The sequence below is a fragment of the Urocitellus parryii genome, unplaced genomic scaffold, assembly GCF_045843805.1.
Source record: "Urocitellus parryii isolate mUroPar1 unplaced genomic scaffold, mUroPar1.hap1 Scaffold_118, whole genome shotgun sequence".
Lineage (NCBI taxonomy): Eukaryota > Metazoa > Chordata > Mammalia > Rodentia > Sciuridae > Urocitellus > Urocitellus parryii.
In genome coordinates this window covers 488,983-512,474 of record NW_027551893.1, presented here as the reverse complement: position 1 = coordinate 512,474, position 23,492 = coordinate 488,983, and the positions used below count along the sequence as shown (strand labels likewise).

Sequence of the window (23,492 nt, the reverse complement as noted above, 5' to 3'; positions counted from 1 at the left end):
ACCACCATGCCCAGCCTGCTTCGTTCTTTTTAAAGGCTGAATAATATTCCATTGTGTGGGATATGCCACATTTTGATGATCTGTTCATTCATTGATGGACATTTGGGATGGTCACAACTTTTTGGCAGTTGTGAACATTTGTGTACAAGTATCTAAGTAGACATGTATTCTTCTTCTCTCGAGGTATGCATCTGGGAGGGGAATTGCTATCTTCTGGGGATTTGTAACTGCCTGCAAAGAGGCAGCTGTTCTCCATCCTCTTCTCTGCCAAGAGGCACTGTCTTTTTAGGCAGGCACCAGGTCACTCATGGTTGGGTCCCTGCTGAGGCCATGTATTTCAGCATTCACAGACTTCCAGCATACTACACCTGCTGGCCTTGGACTTGTGATCCTCCTGTCTCAGCCTCCCAGATCACTGGGATTGCAAGCATGGGCCATGGTGCCCAGCCACATGGAGCAATTAAAGGAGGTAAATAGGACAGGACTTGGGGAGCGCCAGTGACTCTGAGGGAGCTCAGTCCTCTTTACAACAGATGCCTTGCTGTTCCAGACAGTGGGGAGGCTTTAGTCCCAAGGGACATGCGGCCTGGCTTTCCTCTCTCCCCCACTTACTCCTCTGTGGGAGTGGCTAAGCAGCTGCAGCGGCCAGAGGGGCAATCCTCTCCTCCTATCAAGACCAGCCCCCTGGAGGTGGCCTTAGGCCTGGAGCCAGCCCCCTGAGTAGCCTCCAGGGCTCTTGGGAGGAGTGTGGTGGCACTGATGGTGTTGGCGGATCACTGGGAGGGTATGTGTTGCTGAAGCACCCTGCATGCCTCTAGGAGGCACGGGAGCAGCTGCCTCACCACCTAGGTGCTGTGCTGGGGATCCCATTGTTGACGAAGGCAAAGACTTCAATCGAGATTGTTCCACCAGGAGCTTGGGGCACTGTCTAGGCCCTGCACCAGCCCCTCTTAAGGTCCAGATGACTCAAGTGAGTCACTCAGCTCAGGCTCTGCCAGGTAGCCAGGTGGACACGTGCCACAGGTGGGTGCCATGCCACCCCACTGTAGACCCAGGGAGGAGCAGGGGTGTCTTGAGGCCCACCAGTGCCCTCTCAGGGAAATAGGGGTGAAGGGAGAGGAAGGGCTGCCTGGCCCCAGAGGGTGGACACAGGTCAGAGCCCCTGGCCATTGTTCATGTCTTTTCTTTCTACCAGATTCTTCCCTGGGGTGCCAGCTCCAGCCACTCAGGGACGCATCTGCATCTCCACAGCAGTGGCCAGTGAGTCCAATTTTTCCTAAGCCCCAAGCACAGCAGGTTCAGGGAGGCAAGAACTGCCCAGGCAAGTGCTGGAGAGGCCCTTCCTCAGAGCAGCCCAGCCTCCTCCTCCCTCCTCAGCCCTCTCCTCTCCCTGGGCCTCTTCCCCACGTGGCTCATTACAACTCCAGTTGTTCAGGTCTCGACCTCAAGAGCCTTCCCTATTGACCCCTGACCAGCGATACTAATCTGTGTCAACAGGCCCCAGGGGTTAAAGAAACACAACCCGCCACTGCCGCCTTAGCAGGTGCCTGGAGGGGGCGGGGTGGCTCCTGGGAGCAGCCAGCGGCGGCTGGAAGGCAAAGGAGCTTCTGCAGTGCCCCCTCCCACTGTGCCTGCCCTCTGGGCTCCCCGTTCTGTGCTGGCGGGGTTTTCCTCTTCCTCGGCAGACCTCCCTCCCACCAGCTGCCCATCCTGTGCCACTACTTCCTTTATGTCTTTCCTTTGCTCTCTGCTCTGCCTGTAGGATTGGAGACCAAATGTCCACTGGCATCCAGGTGGTGCCCAGGTTAACAGTGAGCAGAGAAGCTGGCTGCCCTTGTGTCTCTCTCCAGCACTCCATCTTTCCCATCTCTCTCCTTCCTCTTGCAATCCCAGTCAGGAGCCTCTCACCAGAGTCCCTTGAGGGATCCCTGGGACTGCCCCATAAGTAGGACCTGTGATTCTGCTCTTCCAACTAGTACCCAGTGCTACTAATCCTCCAGATTGTCCCCCAGCCTCAGCTGTCCCTTACTCCACGTGTACACTCTGTCCCCAGGAGTGGGGCCATCCTTGGGAGACCAAGGCACACTGCTGGCTACCTGGACCAGGGCACAGATTAGATGGGAGCTGTCCTAGGGAACACAAGGGCCAGAAACACAGGTGGACCACCTGGGATGGCCTGGTGATCACACTGGGGCTGCTGGGCAGTGCCACCATGACTCATGGGGGTCATTCAAGGCGGCATCTTGCCCTCAACCTGACTACTGGGGCCATCAGAGCAAAGGGTCACCTCACTTAACCAAGACAGTCTTGATCCTCTCAGAGAAACAGTCCTGTGTCAGGCACGAGCTCTGATTTGGGATGAATTTTGAGTTGTATATGGCATGTCCTTGGTGCCACTCATCCTTAAGATGTCCTGTCTTTTTCTTCCACGGGGCCCCACAGCCCAGGTGTTCCCTGGTGGCAGCACACTTGTGTCTGGTAGGGGTGGCCAGGGAAGGTCCTGAGCATGGTGCAGGGTAGGACCCAGGTGAATCTGGTGTGCTGGGTGGGCCTGAGGGCATTTTTTGGGGGGGTCTTTCTGTTAATTCCAGAAAACCTGGATGGAGCTCAGTGGGCTATGGGGCACGCTGAGTGCTCCTCCACTCCTTCCCCAAGTGCTCTTTTCCTCTTCTGACTCTACTCTGTCCCCCACTCCCCAGACCGCCCCCCTCTTCCTTCTTCCTCTTGGCAGGTCTAGGGAGCAATAGAAAAACTCTCCAAAAAAAAAAAAAGAAAAAAAATTTTTGAGTTTCCCAAACTTTTCCAGATGCCAAGAAGAGGCCAGAGAAACTCTGCAAATGCAGAGCAGGGAGGGGGAGGGACTGTTTCAACCTCTCCTTTCCTTCCCCAGAGGAAAGCAGGGACAACTGGGGAGGGGACGACTCTGCCATCTTCTGAAAATCCGTCCTGGAGGTCAGAGAGCCCCTCTACCACCCCTATCCCTGATTCCCCCCAGGGTTCCTAGGATATTCTGGGGTTCAGAAGGGTAGATTTAGGGCAGATCCCCTCCTACCAGCTGAGGGAGGCGGGGAGCTGAGAAGTGGGACAACCTGGGCCCAGGGGTCTTCCCTGGAGTCGGGACCCTGAGCGGGAACCTGCTGTTGCTGGGCTGAGGCATGGGGAGGCAGACAGGAGGGGGCAGTGTGTGCTCTCCCCAGTCCCACCCCAAGGGGTGCTGCCCCCACCTCTACTGTTCTGTCCATCCACTCCCTGGACACCTCCTAAAACAAAGGCCTCTTTGTGGTCCTGGCCCACTGGCCTGCTGCCAACCGCATTCTTTTCGAGTTTCCTGAGCGAGGATCCCGGCTCTCCGTGGTCAACTCCTCCCCCACTCAGCCTGCCTGGCCCCACTCCTGGTGGCTCAGAGCAGTCCCCTCTCTCCTGCCCTGCCCTGCCCAGGGTCATCCCACAGTTCCCCATCTCTCCTGTGGGTGGATCTGGATCCAGGCTGAGAAAGAAGACCCCTAGGTAGAGCTGAGCCCCTGGCCTGTGGAGGGAGCCCTGGGAGGCAGGCAAGTGGAGGTTCCACTCCTTCAGGCCCTGGCTGGTCTTGGTTGACCAGATGGGTTCTGCTGGGTCCTGCCTGGGGGTGTGAGCACTGGACTCCCCCGAGTCTCACCATCTGCTCACCATCTCAGTTCTGATCTACAAAAATGGGGAAAATAACTATCACCCCATGGGGCAGTTAGGAAGATTAAATGTCTCCCAAACACTTAGTTCCTGCCCCCACACAGCAGAAGAGCGACCAACTCTTCACTTCTGACTGTGCCCTGGAATCCTGCGGAGCTGGGGGTGATCTCAGTGGATGTCTGAGGAGCTCAGAAAGGTCTCCAGAGCCTTGGGCAGGATGTTTCCACGCAATCCTTCCATTCCATCCTAAAGCCTACTCCTGAGGATGCTGAGGCCTGCAGGATGGGGATGAGCTTAGCAAGTGGCTTGCCAGACCCAGGTCTGGTCCTGCTCCTTGTGCCTGACCCCCTAGCAACACCTCACTTTGTAACAACAGTGGGGTGCCCCCTGGGGTTAGGCATAACAGGATGGTGGTTACCTGAAGAGGGTGGTGGGTGGGAACCCCTCGGACAGGACAGTGACCTGACTTTGGGAGTAGAGCAGTTTGAGATGCAAGTTGCACACCCTTCAGTCATGACTGCACATGGTCACAGACGGGTGTGCATGCGCGTGCGCACACACACACACACACACACACACACACACAGTCCTATGAAGTCCTAGATCATGGCTCTGCCCCCCCCCTTGTTAAAAAATGCTCATAATTTGGAAAGTAAAGGAACTTTTTACAAGCTGGCGGCTCTAGGGAACTTTCCGTCGGTTCTTTTTGGCCTCGTGATGGGTGGGGCCCACTTTTCCCTTCCCTTGCTCTCTTCTGGTGTCCTAATAATCCCCCTTTCCAGCCCTGCAGAACCCACACACATTCCAGACCCCCAGCCAGCTGTCACCCCAAGAAGGCTGAAGGGAAGCTAAGGACCTGTCTGTGCCCTTCTGGGTCCCATCCAACCCTGGGCACAACTTTCCCGCCCCTCCCCCAGAAGTTAGCTCCATCATAGATTCTAGAGTTCTCATACTGCTGAGCTTTCCAGAATCTGTCCTGGACCAAGGGCTAGCAGCCTGCCTCTCCTTCCCTGTGGGCCTGCCCCACTCTCCTGCTGGGTGAGGGTCCTCTGAGTTCTCCAGGCCCTGCTGGAGAGGGAGCAGGAGGTGCTGAGCTCACCGCCTCGGCATCTACCCCCCCCACCGCCCGCCTCTGGTGCGAGGGCCGGCCGCACTCCCGCCAGCGCCTCACTCCCTAATAGCTTTTTAAGTCCAACCACATGTGTCTGCGGAGCGGAGCCACCCCTCCCGGGGCCTCGGCTCCCCCCCTCCCTTGGCCAAGACCACCCTCCACTTAGAGCAGCCTCAGGGCTGGGGGAGGGGGGCTGCCTCCTGAGAGCCCATCTGCTCGCCCCAGGCCCAGCTGAGCAAGGAGGGGATCCACTGGTGCCAGACCTGAGCACTGGAGGGTCTCTCTGGAGTGTCATGTGAGGTCAGCCCTCAGGGTGGGCCAGGTTCCAGATCCCCTAGGCTCTGCTCTCTGTCCTGGGGACTGGGATTCACTCTTTGCCTGAAGTAGGCTGCTGGATGAGGAGTCCTGAAGGTGCCTCAGCATCCTGGCCAGGGCTTTGCGCCAGCAACTCTCCTTGCACCCAACCTCACTGGACTGACCCCACAATCGCCCCTTTGACTCAGTACATGTGCGGTTCCCTGTGCGTGTGAGTGGTCTGTCGGGAGGCCTGTGGGGTGCGGTTTCGCAGGAGGGGAGTGAGGGCTGAGAACCAACGGGCAAGCAGGCCTGGGGTCTTAATGAGAAAATTGCTTCCAGCCAGGGAGCCCTGCTCTGCGGCTGAAATTGCATCCAGCCCCAGCCAACTTTGCAGCCACAGACTCCGCCCTTCTGAAGGAGGTGGGGAAGCAGCCGGGGCAGGGGGAGGAGTGGGGATTGCACACAACTCAGCACCCCTCCCCATACACACACCTTGGAAAATCTTGGGAGGAGGGGGTGTGAGTGAGCTGGAGGGAGGCTGGGCTTGACTCTGGACCCATCTGCTCATCCTTGAGAGGGAGACGCGGGAGAGGAACTAGAGGGATTCCCTTTCCTTCCACTCAGTTCTGCAGTGTGTGCACCCGCTGTGCACCCGCTGTGCAGAGGGCTTGGAGAGGTGTATCTGTCTGGAGCCCCATCTTCAGGATACTTCGTTTGAAATTCAGCCTTCCCAGGGCTCAGGGCTCTGTTGCCTGTCTCTCCACTGGGGGAGTCCAGGGCTCACACCCCCAGGCAGGACCCAGCAGAACCAGCCGCAGGGTTTGTGGAACCCAGTTCAAAATGAAAATGCAGGGCCCCTTGTTCGCAAGTTAAGAATTTCAAGACAGCAACAGCAGAAACTAGGGCCATAAAGCCAACTCCTCATCCGAGGAAATCTGGTACCACCTAGTGGCCTGCAGCAGGGGTGGGTGTTGGGCGGGGGTGGGTGTTAGGCTCTGCCCCAGGGGACCAGAGGTTCCACTTGCTGGATACCTGTGCAAGACTTGTCTAATTTGGTGAATATCTTCCCAACTTGTGCTTTGATCTCTACCGCCTCATCCCTCAGGGACTCCTGGTCACCCTGTTTTTGGTCTTTGAAGGACAGTGGTTAGGAGAGCTGCAGCGTGGAGGGGAGCGGAGAGAATGGACCGTGTCCTAAGTGTGAGGCCAGGCTGCCCTCGAGGCCCCTGAGTGAGATGGCAGTGAAGCCAACCCTCCGGAGGGCGCGCCTGAAGCCTGCTGGACTCAGCAGGTAGCAGGTTGACTGGGGCCTTCCTGTCGTCCCCCCCCCCCCCCAGCCTTCTCCACCAGCGGTGAGTTCCAGTGACTGCGCAGAGCCAGAGGGAGCCTGAGCGCCTGCAGGGAGGGAAGAAGGCAGGAGGAAGGAAGCAGCCCCATTGTCATCCCCCAAATTACTGGCTGGGATGGCAGGGGAGGAGGCGGAAGCCGACATTGTTTACTTAATTAAAAGTAAACAACAATTTGCCGCTGCCAGCCTCCCATTAGCTGTGTGCAGAGCCCTAGGAGCTGGAGACTGGCTTTCGCTCCCACCAGGCAGCTCCTGAAGCCACACTCCTGGCCTCGGTTTCCCGGGTTTCCCAGGGCCCTACGTCCTTCGTTGGTCCTGTTCTCCTCAGGCTGAGGAGAGGGGAACAAGCCAAAAAACAAAACAAAAAACCCCAGTAATGTCTCAGAGTCCTGTGGATCAGGAACCAGTGTCAAGAAGCTGTCATTTGGCAGGCTACTGTGGAGGACTAGAAGCCCATTGGTGGCACAGTTAGGGTGGTGGTGGCGGGTGGGTAGAGGCTGCTTCCTCCTCCAGTCTGCCAGATACTGAGCTCCCCAGAGAAGGCCACCTTCCTCCTCCCTCCCCGCAGGGCCCCAGTCTGAACTACCTGGAGGCCTGGGCCTCTCAGCCCCTCCTCCCACTTTTCCCTTTTAGCAGCTTATAAACATCCTTCTCCCATCTTTTTGGCTCTGCTCCCAGAAGGGAACTGTTCAGGGCTCCTAGAGGGTTGGGGAGAGAGGCGAGCTTCCTCTGGGCCTAGGGGAGAAGGGCTGTTGGAACTGACCCTACCCTCAGAACAAGACTGCTACAGGTGACCTCTGGGAGGGGACTGGATTAAGTTGGGGCTGAACTGGAAACCCCCCCCAGCTCCTGCTTCTTTGGAGCCTCCCAGTGTGAGGGATGGTTGGATAGTGCAAGAGGATTGGGGGTGGGGTAGGTAGACTTCTGCTGGCCTGGGGCTACGCAGGATGTCTTTGCAAGATCTGTCTCCAGGCAGGATGTCTTTGCAAGATCTGTCTCCAGGCAAGTAAGCCCTCACTTCTGTGACCCTTCCCTCAGTGATGCAGAATACCAGCTTTAGTCTGGGCCTCAGGAGTGCATACCTCAGATCCCGACTTCAGCTGACTCTGTGTAGCCATGCCCATTGGGAGAAGTCAGGGGCACCTTGCCCTTTGTAGAACTATCACTGATTCTTCTGGGACCAGGTGGCAAGGCCCAAGAATACTTTGGAAGCATGCGTGCTACAGGGGGAACGGGAGATGGGACGCATCTCCATAGTAAGGGCTTGAGCTGGTTTTCATCTGATGCCCAAGAGCAGTGGATCTCACCAGGACTGGATTTGCCCCCAAGGGACTTTGGCAATGAGGCTGCTGGCACTGAGTGGGTGGAGGCCAGAAATGCCACACAATATCCTACAGTGAAGACAGCCCCAGGACCCACCACAGACCATGAGCTGACCACAGTTCAGGGTGTAGGGGTTGAGAGCCCTGTCTGGAGTCTCCCTCCAGGGAGAGCTTCTCTGTCCCACCTCTCCCCTCCCCATTCCTGATGCCTCACTCTTCTTCCTCTACCATCAGGGTTCACACATCCACATGTGCACACACGCACATGCTGACAGATCTCCGGATTCATGCACATCAGGATTTTCACATGCACTCACACAGAAAAATCTGGGAAGTCTGTCCCGTTCTTAATTTAATTAAAGGAGGGGGTTTGGCAGGACATTGTGTATCTGAGCTGCAGCTTCTTGAAGCTGATTTCAACAGCCCTGTTCAGGTTCCCTGTACTTCCAGCTGCTGCTGCCACTGCCCTGTTCCCTGTCTTCGCCCCTCTGCCCTTCCCTGTCTTCGCCCCTCTGCCCTTCCCTGTCTTCGCCCCTCTGCCCTTCCCTGTCTTCGCCCCTCTGCCCTTCCCTTCTCTTTTGCCCCACTTCCCAGGCCAGAGGCCCAACAAGACCTGGGAGGTTAGGGACACCACCTCCTCCTCCCTTTGTCACTACTTTCAGCTTCTAGCTGCTATAAAGGGAGACTGGGGTGTCCTGAAGAGAAGATATTCCCCCTACCATCCTGAGGCCAGGGGACTGTCAGGGACAGAAGGATCCTGGCCAATCCCCTCTTCAGGTTTTCTGCTGCACATTCCTGGGGTGGGAGCTGGAGGGTACCACTGTTTGGAAAGGGGACACACTTCTTAGTCAAGTGTAAACCACCAAGCTCTGGGAAGTGTGAGGAGTTTGCTCCTAGGACTGTGGAAAACCCCATAGGAGTAGCCAGGAGCTCTAATGGATGGCAGGGGAGTGCTAGTGCTTCTGTGTGTGTGTGTGTGTGTGTGTGTGTGTGTGTGTGTGTACTGCACCCCACTTGAGCTGGGAGTGGGAATGGGGAAGGGATGTGTTGCAGAGCAGAGGGGTACTTTCAGAAATCTCTCACTTCCTATCCCTACCCACCCCCAGTTCACCCTCTGCTTTGGCTGGCTCTGGGGGTACAGGACCTCAGCCCCCTTTACTGGAGACAGATGACCACTGAGGGCAACACTAGCGCAGAGCCCAGACCCCACTCTGAGGAAGTCCTGGGAAGTCACTGGAAAAGGCCTGGATTTGGAGGGGCGTGGCCAGCCAGCCGGCCTCTTGGGCTCCATTTCCCAGCATAGCACGTGCTTCACTCTTGCACTGTGCTGCTGTATGTTGAATCTACCCCAAAGCCCACAGCTTAGGAGAAGCCTGGACAAGCTGCAGTCAAGACGGGCAGAGCAAGCTTCCAGAGACTCATTGGAGGAGCTTAGCCCAGCCCCACAAGTGTGACCCTTAGTGTTTGGGCAAGGCAGGGGTAGGAAGCAGTCCTCTCACAGCCAAACTCCATGGCTCTGCTCTGGGGTGGAGGATTGGGAGGCCAGGGAAACAGCTAGGCCAGCCCCAGGCCCAGTGAAATGATTTGCACCGCCCAGGGTCAGGGGGGTTGGGGGGGCGGGACTCACCTCGGCTAACCTCCCAGTGGAACAAAGGGGCCTTTCTCCACACCACCCCGCCACCGCCACCGGGAGGGTGTGCCTGCCCGGCTGCTGCCACCACTGCAGAGTGCTAGTGCTCCCCCCTTCCTGACTTTTCTCCATTTCTCTGCCTGTCTCTGGTTCCTGATCTCTGATTTTCAGTCTTCATTTCTTTTACCCTTTTTTTTTCTGCAGTAGCTGGGGGTGGGGGATCTTCCTTTTCCCAAGTTTATCAAGTGCAAAGACAAGTCTGCACTGTTAAAAGGTAAGGGCATCCTGGTGTGTTAGAAGCATTCCTGGGGTCACATGGCCACAGAATCCCCCTAATCGAGAATCCCCCTCTCTGAGAGAGGCAGGCAGGACCCGAGCTGCTGGGCCTGCAGGGTGGGACTGGGCCCTCAGGATTACATCCCTCCCAGCCATGCACCTGGCAGGCCCCCCACTTCTCCTCACCCACCCATTCCAGGGCCCCCTTTCATCCGGCCCCCGCACTGCAAGCTGTTCCTAATCAATGCAGACGGGAAGCTCGGCCCTCACATCACATCACGGGATGTGCTTGGCAGTGGCAACAGCAGGAGCCAGTGCCTCAAGCAGCTCCTTCCCTGATGCACAACCTGGGGTGTGAGTGGCCTGGGCCTGGATAGGTTTTCTCCTTCCTGCTGGGGCCTCGTGGGTGTGCAGAAGGAACCTGCTGGGTCCCCTGGAGCTCTGGGCCGGCTGTCCACAGGTTTACCCTGCTGCAATCCACAGAGGCCAGCTAGTGTTAACTTGCTGCGCCACCTAGCTATGGTGTCTGGGAGCGCAGAGTGGCCCTCCCTAAGCCCCGCATCAGGGCCACCCTTGATCCTTTGGAGAATTATGAATGGGAGAATTTTGTGTCTGCCAGTCTGAAGGGTCATTGTCATTTTGTCCCTTCAGAAGCTTGAACTGCCCTTATATCTGCTTGTTACTTTACAGTGCACCATCTCATCTCAGCTCATTCTCAGGGAGTCTCTGTGAAAGTCCCGTGGTACTGTTTGAACAGGTATTGGTTGTTTTGCACAAGGAGGCCAGACAGACACACTGGGGGTCCAACAGCAGGTCTATCTTTGGACCCGAGGCTTCCAGTTGCAGAGCAGGGGCCCCACAGCACCTAGGGCTACCTCAGCCCTTAGGAGGCCTTCTTTTGGGCTTAGCCCTGCTAAGGCTCTCAGGGCTCCAAGTTGGAGCCAACTTCCAAACCCTTTCTGCCTATCTGGGCATCTCAGGACTGTGGCAGCTATGGGGCCACCCAGGTGAGGAGAGGAGCGGGCCTGGGAGAGAGGCTCCACTGGCTTGCCCTGCCATTCACAGGGAGCCTCAAGTTCCTTCCTCTGGTCAGCCCAACCCCAGTGTGGCCAGTCCTGTACCCAGGCCTAGCTGGACTTTGCAGGAGGGTTAGTGTTACCAGGATTTCCGCACCAGTTTGTTGGGCATGAGGTCATTTGGCCTGCAGGAGATGTTCTCTTTTCAGGGGCAGAAAGTGCCAGATAGCTGGTACTTCTGTCCCCTGGGTGGCCAGTGTGGCTACAGTAGCAAGATGAGTCTAGAAAGGTCTCTTTAGAGTCTTATTCACTCCAGCTGTGGGTTTAGGGCCAGGGGATATTGCAGTAAACAAAACAGGAGCTAGGCACAGTGGTGTACACCTACAGTCCCAGCTACTAGGGAGCTAAGGCAAGAGGATCGCAAGCCTGAGTAACTTAGCAAGACCTAAAAATAAAGGGATAGGGTTGTGGCTCAGTAGAGCATGCTTGGGTTCAATCCTTGAGTTGGAGGAACAGACAGAGGCTTTATCCTTGAGGGGCTGAAGATTGAAAGCTCCTGACCAGGGTGATCTGATGTCCAGGTCCATGGGCTTTCATGCAGTCCAGAGCCAGAGTCTCCCATTTGCCCAGCCCAGCCAGAGGCTTTGGCTTGGATGGTGTTCGAAGGAAGGACTGCTCAGCCTGCAGGCAGGAGCAGGGCCTTGCCAGACCATCCGATTATGGGGTGCATTTGTGTTTGTTGCTCTTCAATGAGCCAGAGTCAGTCTCCCTGCAACCAGGGCAAGTTCCCAGGTAGAGGACTTGGGCTCTCTCACCTGGTACTGGATACTGCCCCATAGAGGTTATAAAAGGTAGAGCACCTAAGGATGGAGACAGGTACCTTCAGCCTGATTGCTGCTTCCCCAAAGGGTGAATCGAGGTAGTGGGTTCTGGTGGGCTCTCCTCTCCAGACCCCTGGATTTCCTGGATGAATTCTCTCAAGGAAGCGGGGCAGTAGGATGTAGGAGGGACCAGGACCCTGATCAAGGCCAAAAAGAGGGGGGTAGGTTCAGATTGAAGGGGACATTGGTGCTCCTTCCCTGCAGCCCCCGTCCTGCGAGCTCCACTGTCTTGATGAGCAGGTGCAGGGCGCAGGGCCTTCTCCCCAGGGCTGAGGGCGGCTCCTGCTGTGTGGACTCACTTTCCACTTCCTATCCATCAGGTGTTCCTTCTTCCAGCCTCTTTTCCCTTTTCCTCCCCTCCCTTCCTGAGAAGCTGCCTGTGTGTTGGGGGCGGGGGTCCTTGTCCTGAGGCCTCCCCATCCCCTCTCCTTGCTGAGTCCCCACCAGGCAGATGTTGGCAGTCAGTTGTAGCCAGGAAGCAGCTCTTGAGTCTCTCTCGTCAGGTTCGCCCCTCCCTTTCTGTGTGTTCCTCTGCCTCCTCCTCTCTGCGGGTCCCCTTTACCTGCCTCCTTGGAGCCTTGGCCTGCTCTGATGCTTTCTGTCCCGCCTTCTTTCCTTATGTGTTTTTCTTTGGCCCTTGCTGTCTTCCTCAGCTTCTGCCTCTCTCTGTCCCCTCCATCTCTTGGTTGTACTTTTGTCTTTTTGTCACTGTAGTGCTCTGGGGTTACTGCTTCCTTCCCTTCTTTCCCCCAATTCCTGCTTGTGCCTGGCAGTACCCCATGTGGCCTCCAGAGCCTCTGCTGCCCCATTCTCTTCCCAGGTTGGCATGAGGGCCAGGAGGACTGTGCCCCTTTATGAATAATTAGGCCAAGGGCAAATGTATTTGGGGGCTGGGGGAGGACTCTGGTGCCCTACCCTGGGAAGATGGGGACACTATTAATAGCCCAAAGAGCAGCTGGGGGTGGGGGTGGACGTCTGGCCAGCCTGGCCTGGGCAACTCAAAGGGCCAGAAAGGGCAGTGCTGGAAATAGAGAAGGTGGGGATGGGGAGCAGATCTGCAGACTCTGCTGGGAACGGGTGCCCCTTCTACTGGGCCCCTGGATTTTCCTGGGGTGTGAGGCATGGAGAGCATTCTCCACCATCAGTCTCTATCCATAGGTTGGGGAGGGAACACAGGTTTCAAGGGCTGGGGCCACTTTCCTGGACCCCACTATCACATGATTTCTGGCCTCAGGCTGTCTTGGAAATGCTGGCTCCAGCTAATGGCCAAGTTGTGGCACCAGCTGGCTCTGCCAGGAGATATGGCATGCCCTGCCACCCAAGGGTCAGCACCTGTACTCCTGGTACCCTTAGCTCTCTGTATCCCCAGGTTGGGCCCTTGGGGACAGCACCCTCAGAATACAGGGGCACAAGCTCTGTCTTCCCCCTTCCTGTTGGGCTGGCCCATCTCCTGGCCTTCTCTTTCCCTGCCTCTCCTCTTCCGGCACGGTGACCAGCCTGACACCATTCACTGATGGCTACTGCACACTGATGTGGGGAGAGACATCTGTACAAAGTGTCCATCCTGGCTCTGCCTTCTGTTTGCCTAGAAACCTCTATGCTGTTCTTTGTAGATGGTGGGCCAGGCCCTAAGGGAGCTCCTCTGCTGGCCAGCCATGGTCTCTGGGCCAAGACTACAATCTCAGACATGTTTACCATGTCATAGAGCAAGAGCTCCTGTGCGGCCAGGAGCTGAGGGCCAGCCTCAGCTTCCCCACTGAGATAGTGTCTGAGCAGAGCCTGGAGGGTCAAGGGTGTCATTAAATGGAGATGGAAATGGTAATGAGGTGGAAAGACAGCTCACTTTACGGAGCCCCTGCCCTAAGCTGGGCCCTGAGCTAGCACCCTACTCACGTTTTCTCACTCGCTCCCTGCCCAGCAACCATGCAGGGTAAGTGTGCTCCCCACCTTACAAAAGAGGGCACAGTGCTCACTTGGTCAAGGCTGCTGGCTGGGAGGTACTGGAGCTCAGACAGGACCAGAGAGAACTGGAATGCCATTGCTGTCTGCCCACCTTCTTCCTCTACTTCCCTCTGCCTAAGAGTCCCTCTTCCACCCCTCTTTGCTGGGGCAAGGGTCCCCACCCAGGCTGGGGTCTCTGAAGTGGTAGAGCACTGCATTGTGCCCACTTCAGCAGACACAGGGTCCAGACCAAGGGCACCTCCCTGGGTAGGCAAGGACAGGCTCAATGGGGAGGCAGAAGCAGGCATGGGCCCCACAGCTCTGCCTCTCTCTGTCTCTGTGGGGTTCTTCTCTGTGTTCTTTCGGTAGTGTCTGCAAATTCTGCTCTGATGGGCATTCCTTGCTCCTGGGCACCTCTGAAATACCCAGCTGCTGTCGAGCAAGCCCCAGCTCTGCTCATTCACTCTGCAGATGGTTGTGGAGCCCTGTCTGAGGTACTGAAGGTCCGCGCTGTGTCCACCTGCAGGCACATTCCCACCTCCCAGTTCTGCAGTGGCCAAAAGTCTCATGTATTAGCTACTGAGCAGAGCTTGGAGTGGCTTCTGACAGGCAGGTGACCTGGGCTCTTTCCCTGTCCTCCCTGCCAGGTGTTCTGCAGCAGGGGCACATCCCTTCTCTCTCCTCTCTTGTTCATTGCCTGTCATCCTTCAGAGAGGAGCAACGGAGCACCCAGGTCCCCTCATGGCTCCTCCCACTCCTGAGAGCCCAGGACTTCAGCTCCAGTTCTCCCTGGGCCTTCTGGCAGGTGGCAGGTGCCTGGCGGACAACCCTGAGATGCTCACCCAAGAGAGGTCCCTGGAAGGCTGCTTGTTAGGGATGAAGGGCAGGTGCAAGTTCTGACTTTTATTATCTTGGAGGAAAACCATGAGTTTAGGAAGTCCTTTCTCAGTAATTGAGGGGGGTGGAGGTGGGCTTTGTGTCTGGAGGGCTTTGAGCTAGGGTTCCATTGCTGTTCTGTGAGCAGCGAGTGGTGACCAAGGGCTGGAGGAGTGGGCCTCCTCCACCTTGTTGCTGCCTGGGCCCTGGGCTTTCAGGTGGAGCCTGAGCATGCCCCTCTGGCCTCCTGGCCATCCTCTTCCCTTCCTGCAGCCTCACTGTCACACTGTGAGGCCTGCAGCAGCCAGGCCTGGCCCTTGCCCCAGCAGCTCTGGAGGCAGGGCTGGGTCAGGGTGGAAGGTGGTTATTCCAGGGTCGGCTGTGGGGGTGGAATGTCCACCCTGGTCTGCCTGCTGCCTGTGGCCTAACCCGTCACCCGTCAACCCGTCACTCCATGGCTTTCCTTGAGCCTCCGCCTCAGGAGCAGCCAGAGAGGAGTAGAACACTGTATCCATGGGTGTCTTCCCCGTCCTGGCACCCATCCCCTCTGCCACATTCTCCCCCCACCCTCACCAAGCAGCTGACTCAAGGCCTCCCCTTGAATCCACGAGCAGAGGTAGAATGAGGGAAGAGAGAGAGGGGTGAAGGAAGGGTGTCCTGTCCTCCTGTGCCACCTGGCTCCCACCAGGCTTCAGAGCTGTGCTTCCTGGCCAGGCTCCTGCTTCCAAATGGAGTCTGGGGATGGCAGTGGAGGGGAAAGCCACTGTCTCAGGACGGCCATGTGTGTGTGCAAGTGTGCTGGCCCATGGGGGCAGTGGGGAAGGCAGGGGAGGGAGAAGGTCCTGGAAGCCCCCTGGGTTCAGCCCAGCCCCTCCGCCCTCCGCCCTCTGGCTGCCCTGTATTCTCAAGGACTTCCTCAGTCCCCCAAGTGTCCTGCTTGCTGAAACAGGGAGAACCCCCTCTGTGACCCACCCCCTAGCCCCTATCCATCCGTGTCCCCCTCCTCGGGGTGTCTCAGATTCTTGGACTTGGGTTTCAGGAGGCACAATAGTCACATTCTCCAGCTCTGATTGCTGCAGGCTGGGCCTCTGGCTCCCCTCAAGATTGGGTTTCCCGTGCCCTGAACGCTTCTGATTCTCAGAGGAGGGGGAGGCAGGCAGAGGAGGTGCAGCTGGGGGAGGGCGGGTGTTGTGGCTGCCTGGAGGCACCCTGCCTGCTTCTGGAATTTCGGGTCTGGGGAGGGCCAGGGGGAGGGCAGGCATCCCCCAAGGGCTGCGTTCCCCACCCTTGGAGGCCAGCAGTCCCCTGGGTCAAAGGGGATTCTTTTCAGGCAGCTTTGGCTGTGCCATCTTATTCTACCCTTTCTTGACAGTCAGGGCTTGTGACATCTCCAAGTGTGCATGTGCTTCTGATGACAAGTGTGCTCTCCGGAGTCTACACACATGCCTGGGCACACATTTGTGGGTGCAGCTAAGCAGATCTGGGCACCCCTCTCGGCCCCCAAAGAATTAGCTGGGTGAAGTCCACAGGGGCAGCTGGCCGGCAAATTACACGCAACCCTTTCATAGAGCACATTTGTTCTGTGTGGGAGCTGAGGAGAGTGTTGGCTGCAGTGAGCAGGAATTCCTCCCTCACCTAGTGGGCGCCATAAATATATCCCCGTCTGTGGCTGAAAAAAAAAAAAAAAAATATATATATATATATATATATGTATATAAACACGCTATCGGTCAAGGTTTGCGGGCAATGCTAGGTTCCTCCTGGCTGTGGGAGCCTCCCCTCCTGAACACTGCTGAAGAGGCAGCATCCTCTCCAAACACACACTGTGCAGACAGCAGCAGAAGAGGAGCGGGACTGGAGGGAGGCACCTTGAGGGGAGCCCAGAAGCAGGAGCCCAGAACCATAAAGGAAGTCCCTGGCGGGTAGAGGTTCAGGGGGTGAGAAGCCAGAGTCTGCATGGGGTCAAGGGCAGCACTGGGGGGCTTTGTAATTGTCTGGGGATACCGAGGGACCCGAGGGAGGGAGGGGCCCATGCTGGCTACTGTCAGCAGGGCTTGGCAGTGCTCTGGGCACTGCCTGACACCTCCAGTCCACCAGCCATTGATGTAGTGGAGTGACCCATGGTGCTGGTGGATGGGGAGCCCAGAGCCAAATCCCGTGTCAGAGGCTTATTCTGCAGAGTCCACTTGGGCCCTGCCCAGAGTCCAGATTTATCATCTGCCCCTTCAGATCCCTCCTTTCTATCAGCCTTCGGGGTAGCCACAACCCCTGGCAGGGGTGCCTGTGCCTTAGAGGCGTGAATTGCCTGAGCAGCCCAGGTCCCCAGAGAGGGACCTTCAGCAGAGCTGTGCACTATGTGACACAAACCAGCCTGAACACCCCCCACCTAACAACACTGAAAATGAGATTCTCTCCCTCCCAAAAGCTGGCCTAAGGTAGGGACCCAGATGCCTGCTTATCCAGGCATCTGTCAGACACAGTGGCAGCTGCACTTGATGGGTGGAGTGGGAGGCAGCGTAGAGCTGGGAGGAGACCTGCGCTCCTCAGCACTAGGACCCCGGGGCCATTGGATTGTCTTGGGTCCAGGGTGGTAGGGGGATCCTCTATCCCATCTCCTCCCTCTACAGGAAGTGGTGGGAGCTCTGGCCTTTGAAGAGGGTGGGTACAGGGCGGGGGTTGGGGTTTCTTCCCCTCCTTAATCAGAGTGGCCTTGAACTGGGGGTGTGCAGTTGGGGACCCCTCTCCTCTCCTCTGGCAGCCAGGCCAGAGAGAAGGTCCAGGTGGAAAAGGTGCCAGGAATGTGGCCCCAGAAGCCTGGGGACCCGGAGAGAGCCTCTGGGTATGAGCTGTTTGGGAGAGGATAAGAGAGGGAGCCAGCACCTGCCTGCCCTGTGCCAGCCAATACCATCCCTGCTTCTCCACTGGCCCACAGGCCACCAGCTGGCCCATTGTCCCCGGTGAGAAAGCAGACCCTGGGAGGGGGGCTCTGTGTGGGCAGGGACTCACTCATGCACGTGTGCCTGGCAGGGACTGTCAGGGAAGAGCCACCCTGGGCTGGGGGCAAGGAAGGAGGAAGGGGGGTGGCAGGGACACGGATCGGAGGATCGGATCCTGGAGGCACAACCAGAGTCAGGGAGGCAGCCCTCCACCTCCAGAGTGGAGAACGGAGCCCCGCTGTGCTCCATCAGGTCCCCTCCTGTGTGTTGGCAGTGGGCAGTGTGCGGGGCCTGTGAACAAGAGATAAAGAGTTCAGGCAGAGTGTTTTTTCTCACTAACCGTGGATTTGTGTGTTTGTTCAGCTGGTGGCTCTGATAAGCCCTATTCTGCCAGATAAAAGCCAAGCAGCCATGAGGGGGGCCTGGGGAGGGGCGTCACAAAGGGGCCTCCTCCTCTGTGTCCGGAATCCCCGGGTCATCCCCTCCCCCAGGGAGCCCAAACAAAAAGGGGTCAAGGTGCAGGCTGCTGCGCAGTGTGCCTCCCTGGGCACAGCTCCTGGTACCTGGGGTCTGTCCAGAGCAGGCAGCCCTTTGGTCAGGGCTCCCAGAGAGCCCACCCTAGGAGATGCCGGCCCGCTGGCTCCCTCGTCTCGAGGGGCAGAATGTCCCTTCGTCTTCCTCGGAGCCAGACCGCCATGGGCCCAGTGATTGCCTGGGCCCTGCAGCCACCGACTGGGTCCCTGTGAACTCCCTGCCCTGTCTGTCCGAGGCACGTCCCTGAGCTGAGGTTCACATCCCTTCCTGTCCCAGTGTGGCCATGACTCTGTCGGGCAGTGGTCCACATTTGATCAACCAGTAGAGTCCTTGGGCTTGGATGTGGCCCACTTGGGCTTCATCAGCCCTTGAGCAGAGCAGTGGTGTCCCCAGGACCCTGTCCTCCCTCCCTGCCTCTTCCACTGTCTGTGCCAGGAGGGTGAGGGCTGCGGCTGGAGCGGACCAGCGGGGTCCTGGCCATAGCTGCCCCGGCTGCAGGGCTGGCTCCTCCACCTCAGATCGCGGGTCCAGCTTTCTAGTGCCTTTGCCTTTTGTCCTGACACCGAGCTGAGCATGTCGGGCCTGGCGGGGGCGGCATTGTGGGGACGCTGGCGAGGCCGCCGGCTGGGCCGCCGGCTGTAAGATGGCTGCCAAAGCCTAAGATGGCTGCCAGCAGCGCCCGGAGCAGCGCCTGGAGGCGCGTGGCGTGGCCGGTCGGCCTCGCCTTCCCTCCACTTGCTGCTTAACAGTGGCTAATGGTGACGACCGGAGTGCCCTTGGGGCAGTGTCCTGTGCTGCAGGGGTCCCTCCTGCCTGTCACGCTCTCTGCCTGGGGCTGGCGCACCTCCACCCCTTTGTCAGGCGCTCTCTGTCCCTGGCTGGGCCTGTGCACACCGCCTCGGGCAGCGTGTGCGCAGCCTCCCTTCCTCACCTTTGCAGTGGGCCAGCGGTGCTCCCATGGGTGGACTCTGAGGCCGCCTACCCCACTGACTGGGCCCAGAGGCCTTGGTGGGATGGAGCTGGCCCCAGGGCTCATGGCTCATGGCTGGGTCGGGCAGCAGGGTCAGGGCCACATGCTCCCTGCTGGACTCTGCATGCCAGTTCTGAGGCATGTGCCCTTTCCTGAGGCCCGCAGTGAGGGAGTCTTACAGCCGGGAGGCCCTGGCGTGGGCCACCTGCCACCTAGGTCCCTCAGCTCCCTCCTGGACAGGCCAGGGATCCGGGGATGGGCCAAGATGAGAAAGTTCACCCCTTGTGACACTAGGGCACAGAGAGGTCGCCCTGCCAGGGAGGTCTTGTGGCTCCCTCCACAGTGGAGAGTGCCACCAGCCAAGATATGGCCCCAGCCAGGATCCACTGTCTTTATCTGCAGGCAAAAAGGGAGGTGTTAAGCCAGAGTCAGGCACTTTCCTTACAATGTTTCCTTGATTTGTTAGAACAAAGTTTCTTATTATTTTTGAAATTTAAAAAAAAATGGAATAAGGTAAAGGATGGGGAGAATGGGGCCCCAAACAGTCACCCTTTTCCACACACATCACCTCAAGGCAGGGAGCCAGGAGCGTGGCCAGAACTCCCAGCTCCAGACGTGGCAGGGCCTTCACTCTGAGAGCAGGGCCGCAGCAGCAGGCTGCTGTTGTGCATGCCAGCCCAGCGCCCAGCTCTCTCCCTGTGCCTCTGGGGACAGCAGACTGAGTGCAGGTTGTGGGGAGGCCCAGGGGGTAGGGTCACTCTGAAGAGTTGAACAGAGCCCTGGCCAGCACCACAGCCCGTTCAGATGCCACCACACCACCAGCCTTGCAAGCGGCCGATGCTTTACCAAGCGCCTGCCTTCTTCCTGCCCCACAACCTGCCCCACCACCCTGGCACCCTCTTGCCAGCTGTCGTGTCCAGGCAGGCATTCTGGAGGTCCCCGTTGTGTCCCTGGCACACAAAGCCTTGAGGACCTGGGGCGGGGATGGGGGGGCTTTCCCAAGCTCAGCAAAATATTCACATACACACACACACACACACACACACACACACACACACACACACTCCACCCTGCCCCCAGCCCTCTGTGAGCTCCACTGCACAATGAGCCCTTGTCTTGGGGCTCCCTCTGAGCAGCTGTGGCACTGGGGCATGAGACAGCCTAGACAGGCTGGCACAGAGCGGGTGGTGGCAGGGCAGACCTCCCGCTCAGGGTTGCCAGGCTCTGCTTGCAAGCACAAAGGTGAGGTGGGGGAGGTGCAGGCCCACAGGACTGGCTTCAACTGATGAGGTTAGGGGTGAGCATACTCCTCGGGACCCTTGGGTCCGCCACAGCCACAGATGGCCCTGCTTGCTGGCTTCTCTCCTGGGCACCTCCTTGCTTCTAACTCTTAGCTAGTGCCATTCACCCATGGGTGACTTTGTTCCTCAGGGGACATTGGGTAGTATCTAGAGACAGTTTGGGTTGTTACTGTTGGGGGCTACTGGCATCTAGCATGGAGGCCAAGGGTGCTGCTAAATACCCTGTAATGTACAAGATGCCCCCCTCCACCCCACCCACCCCATGGAGAATGATCCAGCCCAAATATCAGTAGGTTGTCAATAGGCAGAGAAACCTGCACTGGGCTAGAGCTATTTGTCTTTCCCTCTGCTGGTCTCCCTGGGCTGGCTGGGGAGAGGGCACTGGGTGAAGTTGTCTGCTGGCCAGGGTGGGCCACCCTCCCCGTAGAGCTTGAGGGCAGCTGCTGAACTGCAGTTGATGCAAAGCTTTGCCCCTGACCCATGCTCCCCTTTGTGTCTCCTGCAGAATCCGGACAATCAGATAGTTCAAACCAGCAAGGAGATGCGGACATCAAACCACTGCCCAACGGTCAGTGTTCCCTGCCCACCACTCCCCGCCCCCTGCTCATTGCTGCCCCACCCTCTGGCCTGGCCGACTGGGATTCTCCTTCCCTCAACCATCCTTTGACTGAACTTGGGTTGCCCTCCCAAGGAGAGGGACTCACCTGGGGCAAATGTCCTCTTCAGGGAAGACCTGGGAGCTAGCCTGGAGCCCACACAGGGCTGGGAGGGAGGGAGTCAGAAAAATGGGAAGGAGCGTTGGGGAAACAATCGGACAGCCCCCTCCCAACCTGGCCTGACTCACTAGCCCTTTTCCATCTTAGGGCACTTAAGTTTCCAGGACTGTTTTGTGACTTCCGGGGTCTGGAATGTGACGGAGCTGGTGAGAGTATCACAGAGTAAGTGAGTCCTTCCTTCATGCTAGGGACCAGAATTGGGCTGAGGTTGGGCTGAGGTGTGGGGACTTGGACCTCACAGGGCCCCCGTTCTGATGGGGTCTTAGATCAAGCGAAACAGAGAAGGGACTTCCTCTGTCTCTTTGGCCGTAGGCTGGGTGGAGCAGAGTTGTCCAGAGAGCCCCAGCCAGCTCTAATCTCTGCTGCTTTAGGGAAAAAAAAGTCACAACCAAAGGCTCTTCCCTGAGGACCCCCAGTAGGGGTTGGGGGGAGGTTTTCTCAGCAGCACAGGTGGCCCACCTTCCTATCCTGTGTTCCTGCAGCAACCCCCCCCCCCCCGGGGCTTCTGGGAGCTGCTCACGGCAGTTTACGGGCCCTGTGGGGCCTCTGGTACCTTCTAAACCTCACCAGCCTCTTACTCTTCCCAGCTCCTGTGGCAACAGCGTCAGGGCCCAACTTCTCGCTGGCCGACTTGGAGAGTCCCAGCTACTACAACATAAACCAGGTGACCCTGGGGCGGCGGTCCATCACCTCCCCACCTTCCACCAGGTAAGCCTAGCACTGCAGCCTTCGGTCTGCCCCAGATGACCCCCCGTTATTCAAAGTGCCTGGGCCTGGATGCTTCAGGATGTTACCCCTTGTTGGAGGCACTAGCTCGCAGTGGCCTGGACCCACTGTACTCAGCTACCCCACTGAGCTTCCTGTCACACAGCACTTGCCCCTGGGGACCAAACCTGCACAAGTCATGGCTAGAAGTAGAGTCTGGCAAGGTCTCCTCTTGGAGAGGTGGCACTTGATCCGAGACACATGGCAGAGGTGGTGGTTGGGGAACGTGGGATGGATGCTCCAGGCAGCCTCCCTCCAGTCAAAGCTGGAGAGGTTGGCAGGGCCACCCCAAGAGGACTTTGGAGACCTGAGGAAGGCATGTGGACTTCATCTAGAGCGGCAGAGACACTGAAGAGTTTTGAGCGGGGCATGCTGGGGTTGTGTGTTCCAGCAGCTCCTCCAGCAATGTGTGGGCAGGGCTGACAGAGTGGGGAGGCCGAGCCTCCAGGCTGGGGTGGGGAAGGGTCTGAGTAGGTGGATTACGCTAGAGAGAAGGGGAAGAGTTGAGAGGTGCTAGCCGGTACTCAGTTGGCCTCATCAGGCACATCTTGCAGGGAAGAGTCAGGTTCCGTCTTCTTTTATTCATTTTTATTTTTTATTTTCTTTTAAAGATTTACTTTTTAGTTGTAGTCGGACACAATACCTTTATTTATCTATTTATCTTTATGTGGTGCTGAGACTTGAACCCAGGGCTTCGCACGTGCTAGGCAAGTGCTCTACCACTGAGCCATAACCCCACCCCCATGGTTCTGTCCTCTTTTTTTTTTTATTATTATTTATTTATTAGTTATTGGCAGACACAACATCTTTGTTTGTATGTGGTGCTGGAGGATCGAACCCGGGCCGCATGCATGCCAGGCGAGCGCGCTACTGCTTGAGCCATATCCCCAGCCCGGTTCTGTCCTCTTTTAAAACTAGGATTTTTTTGTTCACTGTGAGGTTTTAGGCTGTGTGTGTGTGTGTGTGTGTGTGTGTGTGTGTATGTGACTAGCGATTGAACCCAGGGGTACTCTACACCTGAGCTACATCCCAACCCTTTTAATTTTTATTTTGAGACAGGGTCTCGCTAAGTTGCCTGGACTGGTCTTGAACTTGTGATCCTCCTGCCTCAACCCGCCAGAGTTGCTGGGATTACAGGCATGTGCCACCATGCCTGGTTATGCATTCATTTTGAGTTTTTAAAATCTTTCATTAAAATATTCTTTACCTTGATGACTGAGTTTTGTAGCACCTCTGACCTTTTTGTCTCTGAGAGTACCTCACCGGCCCTTGGGGACTGACAGGAAATGGTGGGTGGGGCAGAGGAAGCAGGTGCTCCCTTCTAGGATGGGCCCTGGATGGACCATGAAGGGCTCGTGAGGGAGCAGATTTTGGAGCTGCCTTGCTCCAGGGAGCAAGTGGGCTGGTCTCAGGTTGGGATTCCAGGGGAGCGTCCAGAAGCAGTGCTACTGGCTGGCACCTGCTCCTCGCACAGGGAGCTGTCAATATACAGTTCTCCAGCCGGGGCACCCAGTGACTCCTTGGAGCCTTGGCCCATCTGACCCTCTCTTCCTTCTCCAGCACCACCAAGCGCCCCAAGTCCATTGATGACAGTGAGATGGAGAGCCCTGTCGACGACGTGTTCTATCCCGGGACAGGCCGCTCCCCAGCAGCTGGCAGCAGCCAGTCCAGTGGGTGGCCCAACGATGTGGATGCAGGTATGGGCATGGCAGTTCCATCTCACTCAGCCCCAGAGCAGCCAGAGCTCCACTGACTCCCCCATTGTCAGGTGGCCCTGCCAGTCTCCCTCCTAGATTTCTGAAGTGGGCACACCAACTGAAGGAGGGGAGTGGAGGCAAGGAGC

General features: G+C 57.6%; 1 protein-coding gene across 5 annotated transcripts in view; it reads left to right on the top strand.

The window, feature by feature from the left end:
* Positions 1 to 23,492, top strand: part of LOC144251598 (nuclear factor 1 X-type) — a 94,825-nt gene that overhangs the window by 54,272 nt on the left and 17,061 nt on the right. For all 5 annotated transcript variants that reach the window (XM_077794440.1, XM_077794438.1, XM_077794439.1 and 2 more), the window contains exons 3-6: positions 20,614 to 20,676; positions 20,972 to 21,046; positions 21,472 to 21,592; positions 23,210 to 23,346. In XM_077794440.1, coding sequence (XP_077650566.1) covers positions 20,614 to 20,676; positions 20,972 to 21,046; positions 21,472 to 21,592; positions 23,210 to 23,346 — 396 coding nt within the window. The remainder of the gene's footprint in view (positions 1 to 20,613; positions 20,677 to 20,971; positions 21,047 to 21,471; positions 21,593 to 23,209; positions 23,347 to 23,492) is intronic.